The sequence below is a fragment of the Mugil cephalus genome, chromosome 8 (genome assembly GCF_022458985.1).
Source record: "Mugil cephalus isolate CIBA_MC_2020 chromosome 8, CIBA_Mcephalus_1.1, whole genome shotgun sequence".
NCBI lineage: Eukaryota > Metazoa > Chordata > Actinopteri > Mugiliformes > Mugilidae > Mugil > Mugil cephalus.
The window spans coordinates 19,615,355-19,636,467 of NC_061777.1; the positions used below are offsets into that span (position 1 = coordinate 19,615,355).

Below are 21,113 nucleotides of genomic sequence, written 5' to 3' on the forward strand. Positions count from 1 at the left end.
GCTGCACTTTATTAAACTGTTATTAAGGGAGAATATTCTGGTTAGATCTGCACTACTTCTGAGGTTTTTGAGGATTAAAGGATTTGCATTAATTTGGTGAAAGCATGCCGCCCAAGAGCTATAATCACACCAAAAAATTGACAACAGCAACTCAGTGCAAATCCAAGAAAAAAGAAATATGCGTGCACATGTATGTATGACCGCACACTAAAAGTGTGTAAAAATACTTGAGCCCCACATTAGCACGAGGCCATCTGGGGCTGAGGTGTGAGAGCTAGACTGATTTGGTCCCCTATTCCCTTCATGCTCACGCACAAAAAATGACATTCAAACGCTCCTCAATCAGCTGGCAGGATTATGGAGTGATAATGAACCGAGCTGCCCCTCACACACTCAGCGCATGTTCAGCTAAATGCAAGCACGACTTGACAGGAAACAGACCCACACGCACACACAAACACGTCTGAGTTCAGAGGTTCAGTGGGCCACCAGTGTGCAGAGCCTGCTGGCTCCAGCTCAGGGCTGCCCAGCCATCTCCTGTGTTGACATGCAGGATACCAGTGTCTCTTCCAGAGGAAACTCTGGCTTCTTTTACATCTGCCTGGGAAGTGAGCCCCGCTGTCTTTGGCTTCTGTGACAGGGCTTCTGTAACACTCCGCTTCCGATATGAAAGGATCACTTGCCATATCACATAACCAGGAAGTTTAATATCAGCACTGGAATCATTTGATTACACTAAATGAAATCGCTATTATTGCATCACCGGGTCAAATAGGGTTTGCCGCTGTTCTGCTCCTTCTTTTCCGCATTAGTCGGACATATAACACTTCAGCATACACAACGGAATTCAAGAAATAGTTTATTATGAATGCATGGGTTTCTAAAGCACCGGTGATCAGTCAGTGCCAGTGTCATACCTCATTGACCTGCTGCTTGTCCAAGTGAAAGATTTGTCCTGAGGAGGTGGCAGCGATCTCCTCGTACGCTCTGTAACCAGGCTGAGAGCGGTCCCCGCAGTCCCCCGTCAACACAAATACTACCTGGGAACGAAGGGCAGAGTTAAGAGGATTACAACTGCGTGGTGTTTGCTTTCTGCCGACTGGCTTTCAGCCGGCTTCACTGTGACGCTAATTGCTTATTTATTGTCGCGCTTCACGTAGGAGCTTTCCCCCCTTCCAGCTGAGCGTCGGCAACTTCACTGGAATGTAGATCTTTCACAGGATGCCATTGTATACCTTCTGTTACAACATGCAGCAAACGTGGAGGTACTCAAACCCTTGTAGACCGCGGCTTGTATTCAGAGCTTTAGTTTAGGCTATTTTCCCGATAGCATTTGATCAGAATCTAAGTCTTTCTGGGAGGACTCAAAACTAATGAGACGCTTGCAGGCAAGCTTCTGTATCAGTTTACATGCTGAAGGTTTGGTCGTGGATAATGCGTGCATCAGTCTTGCCCCGATCCGTATGATCCTGCACAACTCTGCAGACGTCCCCAGCTTGTACCTGTGACTGGCGGAGCTGCACCAGTTGCAGAACATCTCTTTTCAGTCGGTAGTCTTTGGCCCTGGCATCGGTAAAAACATAGATGAAGGATCCAGGCAGGGACACCTCCAGGGCTTTCTTGATGGCTCCTATGCTCATTTCAGGGCAGTCGCCGCCACCCTGCGTGACAGAAGAGCACGCATCTAAAAATCTAGTTCTGATTTTAATTCAGACATTTTTTAAAAAGATTAACAATGTGTGCAGCATGTGTTTAGTTTCCCACCTGGACAAACAGCTCTTGCAGGTCCTGTTGGAACTTCTTTGGGTCGGTAGTGATGGACACAGGACCAATATCTGTGAGGTTAAAAACAAAAGTAAATCAAGTCCACTTAATATGTTCAGATTCTGTTCTGGTTGCTAGAAAAGCAACAAAAAATACAGACTACTGCACGTCCTAAAGAAGTAAGGCCTTACTGCTGCATTTTTTCTTCTGATTCTACAAAATAACTATATCGTAGTAGGTAATTCTCAGCAGATCAGCCTCTGTCAACATATACGGCATCAAAATCCCTAATAATTTATCCAGAACAATGCCCTGTAGCCTTTACACAAGTCAGAAATATAAATCAAACACATCACACAGTACAAGAGAAGCTAGAGTGCCGCACTGACAAAATCACAATGTTCAGGTTTTCTTTCACACAAATCGCTGAAAAGCTGGCCAAAGTGTGAGTGATGACAGCCTAATCGTTTTCTGCAGCTGCAGTAAGCATTTTTAACTGGGCGACTTCCTTGGGTCTCCAGCAGCAGCGGCAGACCCAGGCATGATGGATAAGAGCCTGTCAGGGCCTGAAACACACTGGGACGCCTTCTGGGCCCAATCAGTGGAACAGTAAACATTAACCAATACACAGGGAACGCACTGTCAAACAGCGCCGTCCATAAACACAAGCTTTTCATTGTGACTGAGAAGACCCTCGTCAGGTGGGGTGGAACCTGAGTTATTCCAACTGTCAAGAGTCATTTTTGAAGTTGTCGTTCGTGAGACTAATGATACAGGGCTCGCCGACGTGTGTCGTGCGGATGACATTTCTAGCCCGATCTCAATCTGTTTTTCTCCCCGACGTCGGAGGCTTTTATGTCCCCGTCCCCTCCTCATGAGGTCCTGTGAAACTCTGACAGCACTGTCACGCCTCTTTGTCATTCACGGCGGCTTCTTCGGCAATGTTGGAAGTTTACAAGGTCCCCAAGGGCAGGGCACGTTAAACACAGACAAAATGTGTGGTGTGGTGTGGTGTTAGTGTATCCCACCACCCCAAACACCCCCGGCTGGCTAAACTGGGGGCTGCGAGGGTTTTCCAGAGGCTTGGATGGAGAGGGAGGAGTGGAGTGGGGTGAATGTGTGTGTGTGTGTGTGTGTGTGTGAGAGAGAGAGAGAGAGAGATGGGTGGGGTGGGGGGGTGATTGGGGGTAATTACACACAAGCAGACAGCATATGCTTCTCATCAGTGCAAAAACAAAACACCCTCCCCCATTAGAGCACTCTTATTTTCAAGCTGCAGCGTTCCCGTACAGGAGGGCGGTGGATGAAGAGCCTTACCTGTCCCACAGACCGGACACCGCCGTACTCCAGCTTGGTGCCTTGCCTCGGTTTGACTTTGATGTGTCGTTCCTTGTTACTAAAGCAGCTAAGCAGTGCCACGTGCGCTACGCTCTCAGAGATGTGTTGCAATTTGCTGTTTCTGTCATTTTCACTAGTCAAACTATTTAAATGACAACAGCAGAAGTTTCAAATTAGGGACTGTGTGAAGTACGAAAATACCTCTGCGAGTTTCAAATAAACAAGAAATGTTTGGCTGTGTTCTAAAATGTTGCAATAAATATTAATTATACAAGAGTTAACAAGCATGTCAAGACTGCCATATTCGTGAAAAAAAAAAAAGTTATATCTAATTATTCAAACAACACGATTTCGTTTTGTCAAACAGTACCTGGGTCATGGAAGGGGACCAGGACAAAGTTTTTGATGGGTCTGGTCCTCCGGCTGAGGGTCTTCTCCAGGATCCGCGAGGCGCCCTCTATCACCTGTTTCAGATCGTCGTACATGGAGCCGGTAACATCGAACACAAAGGCCAGGGTAGAGGCGCTGTCACCGGATTCATCACCCTCCTCAACCCGGGAGTCTGCCAAGAGTCCGTGCGCGCTGACACAGAGCGCCAAGGCTAGGCACTTTAATAAGGCACCGGCCATTTTTCAGATTTACTGCATCTGTCTGCTGGAATGAAGCGAATCACATAAAAATTTAAAAGTTTTTAAAAAGTTTACTTTTTTTTGGAAAAAAAAAAAAAAAGTCAGCCAAACAAGCCTGGGACCGCTTCCAGTAGGTAGAGAAGTTATTTGGAGCAATACGGCTCGGCTGAAGCACATCAAAACCGCGCGTTAAATACTTCCACGGGAGCACATCCGTGCGTAAAGTTTAGAGGAGCGTGTAGACTGGTTCTGCGTTAGAGAGCCCCTGGAGAGCTGGTGCTCTGACGCTTCAAACGGGGGGCGGAGATGGGTATTAAAAGGTTCCCGAGACCCAACCTGTTTTGTGTGGGGTGTGTGCGTGTGTGTGTGTTAGAGAGTGAGAGAGAGCGAGCGAGAGAGAGAGAGTGTGTGTGTGTGTATGTGTGTAACTCGACTCTACTGTGACTTCGAGGCTTTAACCCTACCAAGCATTCCCCATTCACTTCGATTTTGTCTGTAATTGACGCGGGCCCCTGGAGACGGGCTTCTGACATCTTTACGCACATTACCGGCGGAGTTTGGAGTCAGTATTTTGAACACGCCGAGAACATTGTCTCAGTAACAGCCTCGTTTTTATAAATAGCCGTTTATATTCAGCTGACACCAATCTAATTTTACACATAGCCCACCCTGAGAAATATCCCCTTGGCATATAAACGGGCGGAATACCTTGTGCCACACCGAAATCTCACTGCGCTTTTCACTGATGTAGACAGCAGAAACGGTATTGATCATTAAACATTACTGGGGTGCAGCTGATATTTAGCTGTGTCTTAAGATATCAGACCTCATGGGGGAAAGCAGCCCCTGATGTTATGAAAGTAAATAATTCAGTGTCTTCCTAAGGTGGCGGAGACCCAGAATATTATGAGGCGAGAAGTTGGTTATTCACTTGTAAACTCGCTTCCTCTTTACTGCACATACTTACACATGCGGCATTTTAAATTATGACGGAATACAAAATAAATCAAAGCTGTAGTCAAAGGACGGAGCAGTCTCTGTAAAAAGCCCTGGACCCTTAATCCTCTTAATATCACTTGCATCTGTCCTGATGAGAAGAAAAGAGAGAGCAGGCCTGAGCAGGCCCAGTGAGCCAAGCGACTTCAAAAACCGCTGAGAATCATTAACTCTCCCTCAGTGTCAAGACATCACAGCTTGATGGAGTTCATTGTTCATTACAGTGCGCGCTGAAACCACAGAACAAGTTGACACGATTCTGCGTTTCAAAGCATAAGAGAAGCTTGACATGACATCTCTACCTACAAGTGGTGTAGCACAGTATTCCATGTTAAATACGGCGCATTGGGCTCTGTGCAAACTCACTGTCGGTGGGGAAGTTTATCATTTTACATACATGAGCAATTCATTCCACAGAGCAACCTCTCTAAAATGACCTGTGGTATATACACACACACGTCTTGTCTATCCACTCTAGACTACTACAGCAATAGAACAGATAGCCACTTAAATGCATTTTATTCTGTGCTCTTATAGTGTTAATCAACAGGTAAATGACATTTATAATTTAGTAAATTATCATTTGCATAAGGCATAAAACCAGTGAAGCTGATAAACATCTCAATGATCTAACTAAAATAATTAAAGAATGAAAGAAAAGGCATCATCACATGCTCTGGCCTTACACAGGACAAATATCAAGTAGACAATTGCAGCTACAGGGCTCGCAAAAGCTTTACAGCCAGAATTGATGTCTGTTTGTGCCTCTCAGTGACCAGGGCTTTGTGTTGCTGAAGGTGGAGTACGACGCTCTCAAAAGAAATGCCGAGCCTCCATTCAGATGTAAGCGGTGGCAATTTGCCGCGTTGCTTGCTCTTGTCTTTCAGGACGTAGCTTTGCCACAGTGCCAACACCGGACGCTCGTGCTAACAGGGGCATGAAAAAACACAATAGGGTGCACAGACTGCAAACATAGTAAAATAATCCATAGAAAATTCAGTTCCACTCAACATTCCTCTTCAAATAAAAACCCCTCATTCTGAAAATGAAACTTCAGGATGTGAGAGAACAAAAGAATCCAACAATAGTCATGAAAAATGCAGTGCAATACGTCTCTAACACTTTTGATAAAAAATAAAACATCGTTCCATATTTATGAGGAAACTCTCATAAATGCAGCGAAGCCCAAAATAAATTACCATTATATTTACATCATAAAATATACACTACACTGTTTTGTAACTTTAAGTTAGTGTTCAAGTTATCACCACGTAACACATGTTTTTTTTTTCCAGATTCTCCTGGGTTCTCTGCGTGTGATGACTGAAGCAGCAGTAAAGTTCCTCTGAGCCGTTCATGTGCATCCGATTCTTTTCATCGAGTGAACAAGACGCGCGCCGACACATCCAGGAGGATTCGGCTCCTCGGACTGTCCGTGGGGAAACCGCAGCACTGTCCCGGTGGAAATGTTCGCACAGAGCAACACTCAGGGGCGTATACGCGGTGCCGCGTAGCTGCAGAAGCACAGATAAGTGAGTTTCGCTGACACGTTTGAATTCTCTGTCACATGTACCGTTCACAATCCTCACTGGAAATGTAGACAAACAGCCACTTGACACAGGTGTGGTATGTCCGTGTGACAAAGGCTTGCGGTCCACTCAGTCCACTGGGTGATCGCGTTAAAATGAGGCTTCCTCCCTTTACAGGTGTGATGGTGCTGTGTTGGCATGTAACGGGCTGGAGGAGGCTGAATTGGATCCATCTGAGAAGTCGTAAGAGGGATTACCGTTTGAACAAATGCAATGAATGAAGCCGTGGTACCTGAGTGTTGTTCGGAGCATGCTGGATAATTACTAAACAGAGCTGCTGCATTACTAAAAATATGTCTTCACAAGCTCACTTCACAGTTGACAAAACACTGAGCAGGATGTCAGCAACAATTGGCAGCGACCAATGCAGTACATTATGCAGTGAGAGGAGAGGGCTGTCTCGCTCTTCATTCAGCACTGCAAGACTATTTGATTGCCAGTAAACAAACGGCGCGTTTGAATTATTCATAAGAACAAACAGAGAGGAAAGTGGCTTCTTCACTTTGGTTCCAGCCCAGCCTGAATTTCCTTTCTTTTATTCTTTGCCCTGATGAAATAAGAATTACAGAGTATTATCGTGCAGCTCAAGCATGACCTCACATAGAAAATCACCCAAGCAGAGAAGTACGTGGGTCCCAGTTCATTAACACCCATCTTACCTTACACCCCTACACAAGTCCATCATAGAGGGACAACGCCTGAACAATAGAGGGGTCGGCCTTTGAGCCTTCCTGGAACTCCTGCAGAGTCAGCTTCCCATCTGCATTCTGCAATGTGAAAACAAAACTGGAGACTTGTAACGTTTTGACACGGAGTCACCAGCAGGGGGCAAAATAGGCTCTCGGTGTAAATCTATGGTGTTGGGAGTGATCTTTGGTTCAGTAAACTTGGATGGTAGCCACTCTCTGCTGATACAAATCGCACGGTGCTGCTGCGCCGCACAGCTAGTCCTATGGGCTGATCTTGGCACGCCCATGCAGGCTGCGTCTCGTCTTTCACTGGAGCTGACTGTGTTCCTGGATCTGCTGGAGTGGGCATTAGCACGGAGGGCTAGTGGTGTGGGAGACTGTATATGTTTATAGACTGCAGGGGGTGTTAGTGACGCTGTGATGGCTACAGCTAACAGCTCTAAACTTAACAGTGCCCATATCAAAGCCCGGAGGGGAAGGCAACAAATCCAATTCGGTTCTTTTAATGCTCAACTGCTAATTACCACGGCACTTGTAGCGATGTCAAAGTTTGGTGTTAAACTTGTAAGTAAGTGACATCAAATGGTACATCAACTACGGAATAATTATTGTCTTTGATATTTAAATACTAACCTTGTCCATCATTGCAAAAATACGGTCCACTCGCTTTTCCGGTGTGTTTTCTTCCTCTGGCAATTCCACGGTGTTCCCCTAGGATATAAAATCGTTACGCTTTGTACCATGAGGCGTTCGAGTAATTCAGGATTAGATGTCATGTGTTTGGCAAAACTTACCACCATCTGATATATGGCATCTACAATGTTCAGCATCTCATCGCGGGTTATGTAGCCATCGTTGTCAAGGTCATATAATTTAAAAGCCCCTGAATGGACACATGTTGAAATATGTCCCGTAAGTTTTACAGCAGTCCGACGATGGGTGAGCATTACATAGAGACCAGAAAGCCACAGTGGTTCTAAAAATGCTGCATATGCAATTCTGGTAATACCATAAATATTAATGATCACTTTACAGGTTTAAAAAGGTACAGTTACAGCAGAACGTTTGAGAACTTTTCTTGGGAAGTTGTATTTCTAAGAAATGGCTCGGTCATGACCTCAGCTTGCAGAGTCATTCAGAATCAGGGTTAATGATATTTTATTTGCTGTCGTCTGACAGTAACATCCCAAATCCTGTCGTTTAAAAGTAAAAAAAAAAACAAGGAAAGAGAGTGCGTCTTCTTACATCTCAGCTTCTCATCCAGAGTGCCCCGGGAAGTCACTGACAAGGCCTGGATGAACTCAGAGAACTCGATGCGTCCGTCCTGCACAGCGACAGAAGGGAGAGGAAGAGAGTGAAGGGAAAAGGCCCAGAGACAAGACGGGCATCTTACTTCACACTGGCTGTACTTTCATAAACTTCCTGTTCTTTCATGATGCCCTTGCTCTATTCTGTCGAAAACGGGGCCAGACGTTCGCTCCAAGTCAGCTGCTATTTTTGCCCTGCACCTGGCTCTCTCCTGAGGCACAAATATGTCACCTCTGGTCATTAGTAAGATGGATGCGGCTGGCTCATAGTCTAAAAGTTACAGTACACAAACATACAAGCACTAGATATTGGATTTCACCTTTCTCCATTCATTCCCCGTCATGAATGGGCATGACAGAAGGGAGAATATATTCCACTGTGACACGACTTTCTCTCTCTCAGCTTTTAAAAATCTAATGAAAAGAGTCTCACCAGAGAAGCTAAAAATGTCCAATTACCCTCCTAAAACTGTTGCCACCGGCGTTATTGTATGAGGCCACCCTCTGCGCCGCTGATAGAGAAGTCCACTGACATGGATGGTAATCAAACATAAAACGAAAGCGGAAAATGAACTAATTCAGACAGACTTAGCAAGTTATGACCTTATGTCTCAAGCAGCTGGAGATCAGATCAGAACTGCTGCTGCGTTTCTGTTACCCCAAGAAATGCCCAACATCCAAATATTGCAAAAACGTAGCCCGGTGATGGAAACATCTACAATATCGCTTAAACATTTTTACGCTCTCGTGAGGTGGTTTTTCAGACGTATCGATATAAAAGTGTATCGCAACAGTGCAATGGAAACACTTTTTCCACATTTCCCCATCACCAATGTCACCGAAGATGAAGCAAGTTCATTTGAAGTCCGTCTTCCTCAAAGTGAAGTCTCGTATGACGAGGATTTAAGAGAATTATAGGATGTTGCGAGAGTTACAGCTCATTCGCTAACACTTTTCAATGGAAACACGTGCAAAACGCAATTATACTTTATTGAAATTTCAGAAATATTGCTTTTATTTAGCGAAAAAGTGTAATGGAAACGCAGCTAGTGACGTATGATACAAGACACGCTCACATTCTAGTGAAGACAGCTTATTGAACACAAGCAATGCATTTAATCATGTTTCCTGGTAGTGAAGCTTCTAAAAGCTCACACCGAATTACAAAAGGTTTCCCTACATTCTGTCGCAACAGCTGACTACCTGTAACGACATAGAGAAAAAAAAAAAAGCATTCTTCATGGCCCTTGGGGTCAGCTACCTTTATCTCCACCAGACATCTGGCTAGCCAGAAAATGCTGAAGTCATGCATTGCTGATTACATAAGTCATAAAACTGTTAAGATCAATGCATTCTCTAACACTGGGGTGCCCAACGCTAATGAAGGTCACAGATAAACATCAGACGAGGGGGTTGTCTGAACTTCTTGACACAAAGCCTCTTAACTGAAGTCAATAAACCTCCAGGGGCTCGGCACTATCTACAGTTTTTTTTTCTTGTAAACACATTTGAATAATCATGCACAACAGATCTGAATAATCACGCACAGCGGCAGTGAAGTGGATTATTTCAGACCGATGTAGCTCTAATAGGTTGACCCTTGTTAAATCTTGCTCGGTCATCATCGTTACACTGGATGCACCGGCATAACAGAAGCACACGAAGCAACTGTTAAAATTAATTTGGCCCAATCTTAAAAATCAATTTCTGGCACAAAACTGAGGGATACAATTATATGTTACAACTGATGCTGTGACTCATCTTCTTCGCAAAGTATTTATTTATTTATTTCCACCAGAGTCATCTGTGCTGTTAAAATACTGCTAAGGTTCAGGTAGAGAAATATGTACATTTGGATTAACCATGAAGTTGTAAATATGCTTCAAAAAAAAAAAAGCAGACATCATTACATGCTGTAATTTTCACCGAACATGGAATTTCCAGATGTATGCACCATGTCCTTGTTACAACATATTCTTATTCCATTTGGCCTTGATTTTTATTACGTTTCAATGTCCAAAACAAACAGCCTCTATTTAAAATGGCTCTGAATAGATAAATTAGCCTGCAGTTCTCAGTAAAAAGAAGGGACCAAGAATAATAAAGAGAATGAACGAATGAATGAAGATTTTCATACGATGCTTTATTCTGTTAGACTTCTTGCTGGCCATAAATAAGGAGCTGTTGTTCTCACAAATTGAGTGGCCCTGAATAAAGACCCTTGGTGTAGCTCTACCGTCAGACACTGTCCCTTTTATACATGTAGCAGCGACGCCAGACGAGAAGCCAGAAACTATTTTCTGGCATTTATAAGCAACAGAGGCATCTTCATAAAGTTCTGCCTGTCAATAAAACGTATACATTTGATTACCAACCTTATTTTCATCAAAGACATTGAAGACGAAGGAAGCGAACTTGGTGGGGTCTCCGAAAGGAAAAAACTGCTTGTATATCTTCTGAAAGCCCACAGCGTCCAACTGCCCACTTGGACAATCCTTAATAAAGCCTTTGTACCTGAAATATAAAAAAAGCAAAACATCATTTAAAAATGTAATGACAAGTCATAATAAAGACTTTACAACGTTGACGGCGGACTGACGCCGCCTCCTCCCTCCTACTGCAGGTATTACTGATTCAGCCTGATAGAGAGTGCTAGATCAAAAAGGTAAAGTGCAAAGCTATTTGTCTCATTCACAGATAAGACGATTGCCCTAATCCAATAGCAAGCCCAGGGTGGTTAACTCTAATCAAATTACTCTCTGCTCCTCTTTTGATAATATGCTTGGCTGATAGATAAGTCTGAGAGCTTCCTCTTGCCCCTGGAAATGACATATCTAGAGAGCGACTGAACATCTCTATTAGCCTAAATATAGAAGCATTTCATAAGCAATTTCAAGCGCAGTCACTCAAAGGCAGGCAGTTTCCTTGTATGTCTTCATAAGGGGAACTCGGCAGAGTCTAACTGCGCTGTAACAGGTCAAGGAGCAAGAAAGATCGTGTTAGCCTTTACAAAAATAAATGCCAGATGAATTGTAGGAGAAGGAGGAACTAGCAGGGAAATAATAACACTTTCTAGTTATAAAAAGCCTTGCAAAAAGCTTTTCCTCTTGATCAACTGCAGAAATGACACTAGTTAGCACAAGGGAGCATGTTCGTCTCTGATTCAGCTGAGTCTATACATAATAAGGCTGGGCTATAATTAAGGTCAGAAAGAGGGAGTGAGAGAGTGTTCTGATGAAAAAAGAAGGCCAGGACCGATCTTTTCCACTTTCACTCGATTCTTTTACTTTACTAATCTGCCTTGGAGATAATGAAGCCGGCACCATATAGTCGAGGAGAAGGGAAGGAACTTTGAGGAGCAGCTGGGGGAAAAGTATTGAGCAAGAAGGGACCGGGGAAAAGAGCAAAACCATGTAATTCTCACACTGGAATTATCTGGAGATACAGAGGAGAATGAAAGCATAGCTCGTGCATAGCATAGCTATAATGCAAAATATCACCTCATTGGTATTCAAAGTGCAGAACATCCAGCGTGTATAATCCAAAGCCGAGCTATTTCACCTGAAGTCTTCATTTATTTTTCCGTGCACCGCTAATATATATCAATATCAAAAGCTACAACCTATATTAAAGACACTGTATACAGTTTAGATGTTTAGGCAGAAAGCAATCATTGGTTTACTACAAAATAAAGAAGAGAATATAGCATGTGTCTTCAATTCTTCTTCAGGCCAAGAAGCAGCGGAGGGATTAAATAGGGAATCCCTACCTACCTGTGTGTGACTACTGTGTGTGTTCTATATTAAACTTGGCCTTGTGCTATATATATACACATTATTGTTATCATTTTGCATTCAATATTCAATTTTGCATTCAGTACTGCCCTCAGTAGTTAGCTGACGGGAGCGAGCTGCAGATTCTCTTCTGCTGATATTGCAGCTTGAATTTCACCTGGGGACTGAATAGGCTCTCGGCCAATTGCAGGGAACCCGACAGTCAGCATGTAATATGCGGCTCTGTGATTGGCTGAGCAGTGATAGGGGCGGGGCCTACTGTTGTACATGAAGCTTTGATTGACAGGTCTAGTGTGGCACTGTGTGAAACGGTGAGCTGCTGAGACAGCACCTGTATCGCTGAATGAGCCTGATAAGTTGTTGACTGAAAGATAATGTCTTTGGCCTCCATTTATCCCTTTATTAAAATATGTTGGATTCATGTTAATGTGTATTAAAAGAAATTTAAATTTATGGGAGAAAAGAAAAAAAAAAGTCTAATCAACCAAAGATTTTGAGAACCCCCCTGCAGTACCTCTGCGGAGCCCCTAGGGGTTGCGGGCCCCCTTGTGGAATACAATATGCAGCAGTATGTCTGTGTGCAAACTATAAAAATAAATGATTAGTCACAATGAATATTTGTGAATCATTTCAGGTGGGTCAAATTCCATTTTACTGAATACCAGCTAAATTTATCTGGCAAGTATTGATGCGCTTGTCACAGATATATTCATACCAGAGCATCTGTTTTCAAGAAACTGGATAGCGAGAATTACAGTAAAGAATGTGTTTTGGTTGGAGTTTATGTAAATAGCGGTGGCAAACCGCTTTTCTGCATCCTCCACTGCAACAACAAGAGGACAGATACATTCACAGAGCCAAATTAACAAAACAGATTACATAAATAATGTGGGATGAGGTGATGATCGTGCCATCCTGCCACTATGCCTGACAAAACGAAGACGCTTTAAAGGGCACTGAAGTAATTTACACATGAAGTTCGATGCACTCATCATGAGGTCGCGAGGTGTACGTGTTGTGTTTCTCATTCGTCACTCAACTTCAGGGAAATACAATGCTAAATTACTTGAGAGTCCTTCTGTTGAAGAGTTTTTCTTTTTGTTTACAATCTTCAGCAGGTGAAGGACTGGTTATATTGACTTAGCAGAGAATTTTAAAAGAAAATAACCTACACATAAATGACTCACATACAAGTGTGCAGTAGAACTCCCTACCTGCGAATATACTGATGTATACGATAGATGCAAACTCCTTTAACTAGTTGCATGTGATAAACAGTTTGAACTGTTAAAACATGACCACTGTAAAAGCTTACCCATGTCATTAAACAGTGCAGTTACATACAGTAAGAAGTACACACTCACACGGTGGTACAGTTGACACAGTAAGCGCGACATCGCTGTGTAACATGTCTGTGGTGTCAGCTATTAATCAGTTTCACAATCAGGATCACTTTCATTTGCCAAGAAGACATAATGTACTAGTGATGTTACTTGGTGACACTGGTGCTAAGACGCACACACAGTCGGCTTGTACATGAAGTAGCATGATACTGGGACGACTTAGTGTACTTGTGGGGGCATAACAGACGCGCATCAGACCACACTGGGGAGTCGGCATGAAGATAAAGTATTTATTACTGGCACTAGCGACCGCTCCTTGGCATCTACCATGGTGGCTTGTTAAAGAGCTGCGCAGGGTGTTTCTTTAGCCCCAGCCTAGTTGGCTAGAACATCACTGAGCTATGGCATTTCGTTATTGATTTCAGGTAGGCCTCGGGCATACTAATGATGTTCCCTTAGAGAGGAATTAGAAAGGGGAACAAATTTAATGCACAACACAGGCATTTATCTAACCCCGCTAATTCTTCTGTGTCTTTTCCTGTGCTCTAATTACACGCCATCTGGCATTTCCCCTGGTAAAATTCCCTCTCATCCCTCACACTCGGCCGTGTTGATTGCTGTTGATCTTCAAGTGAGGACTCATGCTAACTTTCCTGCGAAAGACTGTGAGAGCGATGGCGAGTTAGCTGGCCGCACAGCCGGTCGGGTGGACGTTTAAGGGGGTGGGAGGTGTTCCGCCCCAGTGCACTCAGGCGGCCCCGAGAGACAGGCCAGTTCCAAGTCTCTGGACCTGCCAGAGCCCAGTGATATCTAATGCTGCTGCTGCCGCTGTGCGACTGCGAATGTGCCCCGGCTCCTCTCCCTCGTAAAGCCCCTAACAGGGGACACGCGGGGCGACTAGCCCTCGAGGCAGGGCACTTTTCATGCGTGCGGAATTAGGTCGTGAAATGCAAAAACCAAAGCGGGACAACTGAAGTGTGAACGTGAAAGAGTGATCACTTTATCACGGCGCTCCCTCTTCTGATGTGCAGTTGTTGATTTTCGAGGGAACGATAGCCAAACGGCAACACACTGCAAACAAAACGCTCGTGCTTGAATCCCCTCTGTAATGAAAATGCATCGTTTCTCATCCACACCAAGAGTAATAATGTCCCTCTCGCCTCAGCTTTCTGACTTATCCTAAACGAAAACGGTTCAGTTTGATACATGTATGTACAGGTTTCAACGCCATGAATACAGACTGGCATCAGACAAAGGCTAGACCTCCGCAGAATGATTCCGGCGCAGGTCACAGTGACTAATGGGCACAGAATCTGACAGGAAGGATTACTAATCGGCAGCCTTGTGGAGGTTCTGTGGCCGTGCAGTCATGAGTGCTTGAAAGTGAAACAACCTTGCACCGCACACCATTCTTCCATTATCAGACATCCCTTTGGCAAACAGAGCAAAAAGGTTGTAGAGGAATGCATCACGGGCACGCTTGTATCAGTTTTATCAGCGATCAAAGTCCTTCGGTCTCAGAAAGGCTTCAAAGTCATTCTATTTTCAGAACCCATCTGTCTTCAGGTCAGTGTGAGCGAGACACCTTCGAATTAACTATCAAAACAACCATAAACACGCTGCCGGCAGAATTCCTCAAAATGAGCTGTGCGAGAGGGTCAAGGTGAACGTTTCCAGTTTAAGAATAAAAAATGACTTGCCACACAGTAGAAAATGAAAAGATTCTCGTTAAAAAATGAAAGCATATACTTACCACTGCTGCACCTCTTTCTCTGTGACTGTAAGAGAAATAAAGAGTGACATTAGCTTGGAGGAAAACTTTGTCTGTCCTAGAAAATAAACTAGCTTGCTGTGAGAGGAGCCTGGTAGTTAATCATCTTGGCCCAGTCCTTTCAAACACATATATATCTTCTGTAAATATCTTCAACTGTGTCAACATAAAATTATTTGAAAACAGCTATGCTTTATTGAAAGTAGAATTAATTGACTCTAGCATAATACTAAAAGAGAAGATGGATAATTTCTCCTGGCTGGTGTAGCAGTAGACTGCTAAGTGAAAGTTAACCCTCGGGAGCAGCAAAAAGACAAACAAGGCTGTGGAAATGAAGGTCAGCCACAGATTTAAGCGAGAGAACAGTTTAGGCAGCAGGCACCGTTATCGTGCACACACAATCAACATTATCTGCAAAGATCCCATCAAGCAATCACACACATATTTCCCTGGTCTCTTTATTTTCTCTCGAGTAACCAAAGCAATTTTCGGTCTTCTGGCCCATGGGGTTACTAATAAAAAACAAGGGCTGGAAGAATCAGTAGCATTAGTTTAACCAGGTGGTCCTTTAAGAGAGACCTTTTGAATTCGGGATGCTGCTGTTGAAGTTCAAGAATAGACGCCATCTGTTACCACTTAAGTTAAGCTTGGTGAGAACCTTGAGCAACTCATAGTAGTATCTAGTAACTACAAAGATATACAGCAGAGAAAACAAAGCAAACAGTGAGTGAGAAAATGAATGTCTAGACATTCATCAGACTTTTTATATGACCATTATCCAAAACACTGACACTGCAGGAGACTGGTCAGGTACGAAGACATTTATGACAAGAGCAAACTAAATATTTTCTGTGAAAAGCACACAGCACTGACGACCACAGCGATAAGAGAAATAGAAACATACAGAGTCTATCGATAAGGAGGCCAAGTCAGGTCAGCTTTCGCCTGCATATATCTCCATTTCAATTTGTTTCAGGGCAGCATTTCACCAAGAAACCCATCATGTGACCATTTCCTGGGCAATAAATGTCAGGGTCAATCTCACGACTGTCAGCCAAGGCAAGCCACCATTAAATTGGCCTCAAAAGTCAACGCAGTCCAAAACTGAGGCAATTTACCAGGGCGGTGATTTAATAAAAAATCTGTTACGTAACTTAGTCGGAGGCAATGGGAGATAATGAAATCAGCCAATAGCAGGAGAGGGCCGGACCCACTCAGCCGGCCGGCCCTGCAGGGTCTGTTAGAACCCATCCAGCTCCCGTCACTGCGAGTGTCATCGACTCTTTGACAACTTACAAAATCATCGTGCCTTTACACGGGCTTAGACTACATCCCGCAGACTTTTTTAATAGGTCTTTTCATGTAATGCCAGAACAGTCTAGCATTAACTTCTTTAAAAAAAAAGAAAAAGGTGAGGCTGCAAGTTCTCAGTCAACCTTTGCTCAACATACTGTTGTGTGTGAAATGTGTTTTACTGAAAACGATACTTCGCGATAATTTTTCCCCGTGAATAATTTACAACAGAGAAGAAGAGTGACATCTGCACACCGTATATTCCCTTGATATAAACTCGCCTTGTGGGCTGCCTCTTAACACACAGATTATTTGCCGGGAAAAAGCATCCAATGTCTACTTCCGCTGAAACAAAAAGACACGTTGGCATTGAGAAATTTAACGTAGTCCCCAATCTGTCAAGAAGCAAAGGGAGGCATTGACTAAAATGGCAGACACGTCTTCTCATGGGAGAGCAAGAAAAGGAGGCAACGAGATGAAGGAAAGCAGAAAGTCAAGCAACAAAAGAACAAGGGAGAACGATCACACTGGGAGAGAAAGCTCGGTGGCCCTCTCAGCAGCGCTAACCAGATAAGATCCTAATTATACTATTCCATTCCCCGCTCAAAGAGGGCAATTAGGGGGTAAAGTGAGAGAGACAGGGTGAAAGGGTAAGAGAGACGCAGAGAGAGAGGGAGCAAAGGACAGCAGCGTGCAGTCCAGCCCAGCATGAAGCCCAATTTTCCTCCACAGCAATTTCCTGCTACAACAGCTTTCCTTGGTTCTGCTGCGGAGAGACCCACCACACAAATAACACTGTCATTAAGCAGCCACTGGATGTCAACTCCCACCCACACCTGCACACTGTATTGCTCAAATAATAATAATAAAGCCGTGTTCCAGAAATAACACAAATGATTTATATAGTCTCTTCCGAGGAGACGCTTAAACGAGATCTCTGCTCAATTTTTATTGAAGGCTGCGTGAGAATGTCTCTTTTTTCAGCAGCATGTAGCAATAAAAAGTTCCTTCTGACGAGATGGTCAAAGCAAATGTCAATCTGAGGTGCCCTGATATGTCAGCAGGGACAACAGTAATTGTAATCTGGCTCTTTTTGACTTCCGGCCATTTCATCACATTTCTGTGTATGCTATAATGGGATTTATAAGGAGTCATTCACCTACTGCATATTCTTTATCTATCACTGAACATCACAATAAAAGTAAAATGAATTCATATGCAGACACTCTGTGAAGAGCACATAAGACAAGATCCTCCTCTCTAAAACTCTTCATAATCATGCATCTCTTCAGCGGGATTTAAAGATGCTGATTAGAACTTTTTGTTCGTCCTTAATCAATCGCAAATTGCTGCATTTAAATGGGGGGTTTATTCTCAGCTGCCATTTGGATGCGGCTCAGCTCCATCAATACTGAGAAAGGTGTAGAATCCCAATACATCCCAGCAGGTTGAGCTATTTACTGTAAAGCCGGCGTGGTGCACAGCGGGTGGAAAATATGATTAGAAAACTGCAGCAACGAAATCAATATTCGTATTCACACATTGCATATTATTTCACCTATTGCTAGAATGTTCCTAAAATCTTGTACGGGGCAGCTGAAAAGAGTTTGTGCAGAATTTGCTTTGTACTCACAGTAGGTTTTCCTTGTCAACTCCTCCACCACCTCTGGCTTGAGCTTGCTGTTTGATTTACCCATGATCTTCAGCTCTCCTCCACACCTCCAAATCCACCTTGGCACGCGGCACCTGTTACTACCTCCTCTCCAGTCCGCTCCTCTGCCAAAAACACACAATAAACGCGGGGCCAGTTTAGGGTGAAATTCAGAGAAAGATGCTTTTGTTTTGGTCTGTCCAACTCCCATTCAAGCTAAAATGAGTCTATCCGTGTGTGTGTTTCCCTCTAGCTGTGATCATGATCTGTTCAGTCATCAGCCCTGGCACTCCAGACAGGCGAGTCAAACCCCGGGAGCCCTGTGAAGAGGAGCCAGCAGGTTGTTGGGTCTATATGAGTGCCTATGTGTCCGCCTCATTTCTTCACAGCGGTCCGTGGGCGAAGAGTGGCGTTTGGATGCGTTGCTACCTTCGTCCTTGGATACAAGAGTCACTCAGTGGCTGGGTTAAGCGCGCTCCCTCTCTCACAGTCATTCTCTGTTCTTCTCACTCCTCCCACCCCTCCTTTTCCCACCAATATCTCTCTATTGCTCTGGGTAAGTTACCGTAGAAAAGAATCCTCCCTCTCGACAGCGGAGATAAGGAGGTGTGTAAACTCACATACAACGAACAGGGCTTCGACTTAGATGCGCCCAACTGAACCTTGCTCTCACTCAAAGCCTTAACTTTAATCCTCGGAATTTATACGGTTTGAGCAAAAGGTTTTTTTTTTACGGAGAGCAAAAGGATGCCAGGTCTCTTTGGAGTTCTACACTTCTAGATGCAAATTAAAAAAAAAAAAAAAAAAGAAGAGCGAGAGATCTGGTGCTGCTCTTAAAATAAGCATGCGAGCTGTTTCCTAAGTTTATAGGCGGATCTGAAGAGTGACAGTTTTCTTCTCTCCTCCACTCTGACTCATATTTCTCCCTCCTTCCTGGCTTCGCGACAGCATGGCATGGTGATTTCCTAGTCTCTGTCACAGCAGCCGAGATAATGGAATTTCTTTGTATCGCAGGCCTGACGTTGGCATGCACCGATGCCTAACCACAGCAGCTGTCTGAGTCACAGAACAGAAAACTACTCAACACGCACTAGGCACCTTCACTGCAAACATCTGCTCTCTGCGTCCACGGCCGGCGACGTCCTTCGGAGGGATGCCACGCTGGTAATCACCATCTTGTGTTTGCTCGAGCCTTGTGGTCCTTGGTCTTAGAGGCTACGGGAGTAAACAGACAGACGGCAGTTACAAAGGGAATGGTAATGGAAATGGGACTGTGTTGTCACCTGGAGCCACACACGCATGAGCACTTGACTGGAAAAACGCTCAAAACAGACGACCTTTCTGTTATCTGTCAAAGCTGCTGAGTGCAGCCTTTAGGCAAAGCACAACACGCAGCATGAAAAGTGTCTTTTAAGTGTAATTTAAACTCTGTTTTAAATTGACAATTTTAGAATTGATAAATTACACAGTACAAACGGCACAGTTATTACACTAAAACACACTAGACAAACAGCTTAAGACACAACGAAGGAAATTTGTATCCATAAATATCTGTATGTTTTTGTGGAGAGGAGAGAGAAATATATACAGTGGAGCCAGCAGCAGGTGGGATGTTGCCTGGCAGTACCATAGCAACACACAGTTTATGGCTACAGTACAGCAGCCAGGCTAGTCATTGGACCCGTTTGGTACCCACGCTGTATAGCGCACGAGACTAAAAAGAAAACGCACAACCCGCGTTGGAACGAACAAAAGCGTTTCTGCGTAAAAACGGGTTTTGGAGTTTACCTGCGACGCTGAAACGGGAAGTCCAGACAATGTGTCCCACGGCAGAGCAGGAGGAGAGAGACGCTGTCCAGCACTGTCTTCATCCGCCGAGTTCCGGAGCGAGCGAGGCGAGGCGAGGCTGCTGCGCGCGGATGGCCGTCCGTGCTGCTCTCTGATGCCGCCGCCGCCAGGGAGTGACGTTGCTACTGGCCCCGACCAATTCAGCTTGTATTATTAGTGCCAGAGACACTGACGTCGTCGTACCAACGGCGATACACCGACTCTTTGTGTGCTTTAAGCGCTTTTACACGTGTCATTATCCATTCAGCGAAAAGGTAACTCTTTGAGTCGGATTATATGGCAGTTTTCTCAGAATGTAGTAAATTTAGTCAACACCATGATTGGGGTGATTACTGCGTAGAAGTGGCTTTAAAATATCTTTACACATCCCAGTCGGCCTTATATTGGCCATTCTCACTGGCATTTATGTATCAGTAATTGCTGGATAATTGTCTTATAAATATTTTAAGTCTAAAAGTAGCTACTTAAGTAGACATTCACTAAGTTAGTAGTCAATATTGATTCCTCAGAAGCCACATACTTTGGCCATCGATTCAAAACACTACCATTCCCACAATGCAGCTGAACCCAGCTTCACCCTGCCTGGGTCCCACGTAAAGCACAGGTAATGGTAAAACTCCACCCACAGTGTCTTAACATCTCAGGCCTTCATTTGAAGCTTTTAAGTCTGAAGACCTAGAAGTGCCCACAGTGACGTAATGTCAGTTGTCACAGATTGATGACATAAAAAAAAAGTTGTGATTGAGATTACAAGTCACTACTGTGTGTATGTGTGTCTTAGACGTAAGAGTGTCCCTCCAAGCATTACCAGAATTTTGCTATAATAGGTACTGTGCATCTGTAGCATTGTGCAAGTCCTAAACCAAAAAATAAATAAATAAAAACCAGAGAAAGAGAGAGGGATGGCAAACTGAGAGAGCACACCGGGAAAATTCAAACTGGGTCTACCAAAACATAGCCAGCTATAATTATTGATTTAGAGAGTGCAACGGCACTCGAGAAGGAGCACAAGAGGGAAAATGATTTACATAAACAGACATGCTACTAGATAAAGCAAGAAAAAAGTAAATTTTAAATTAGCTAAGAAAGAAAATAATAATG

At 44.0% G+C, this 21,113-nt stretch overlaps 2 protein-coding genes across 5 annotated transcripts in view; both read right to left on the reverse strand.

The window, feature by feature from the left end:
* hmcn2 (hemicentin 2) overlaps positions 1–4,074 on the reverse strand; it is a 43,541-nt gene extending 39,467 nt beyond the window's left edge. The window contains exons 1-4 of the mRNA XM_047592797.1: positions 3,473–4,074; positions 1,765–1,835; positions 1,503–1,661; positions 918–1,040 (exon numbers count right to left, since the gene is read on the reverse strand). Of these exons, the coding sequence (XP_047448753.1) occupies positions 918–1,040; positions 1,503–1,661; positions 1,765–1,835; positions 3,473–3,731 (612 nt within the window). The 5' untranslated portion in view covers positions 3,732–4,074. The remainder of the gene's footprint in view (positions 1–917; positions 1,041–1,502; positions 1,662–1,764; positions 1,836–3,472) is intronic.
* A 1,155-nt stretch (positions 4,075–5,229) lies between these two features.
* ncs1b (neuronal calcium sensor 1b) lies at positions 5,230–20,554 on the reverse strand. Of its 4 annotated transcripts, none has more exons than XM_047592842.1 (10): positions 19,953–20,554; positions 19,256–19,379; positions 18,147–18,289; positions 15,203–15,227; positions 10,688–10,826; positions 8,251–8,329; positions 7,800–7,888; positions 7,639–7,716; positions 6,976–7,083; positions 5,230–6,863 (listed from the first exon to the last, which is right to left on the reverse strand). In XM_047592842.1, the coding sequence occupies exons 3-9, from the start codon at positions 18,208–18,210 to the stop codon at positions 6,985–6,987; spliced, it is 573 nt and encodes a 190-aa protein (XP_047448798.1). In that variant the 5' UTR covers positions 18,211–18,289; positions 19,256–19,379; positions 19,953–20,554; the 3' UTR covers positions 5,230–6,863; positions 6,976–6,984. The 4 variants fall into 4 exon arrangements, with proteins under 4 accessions (XP_047448798.1, XP_047448797.1, XP_047448796.1 ...); XM_047592841.1 differs by having other exon boundaries at positions 19,263–19,379; positions 19,953–20,553; XM_047592840.1 differs by lacking the exons at positions 19,256–19,379; positions 19,953–20,554 and having other exon boundaries at positions 5,230–6,489; positions 18,147–18,715.
* Positions 20,555–21,113: the final 559 nt, after the last annotated feature.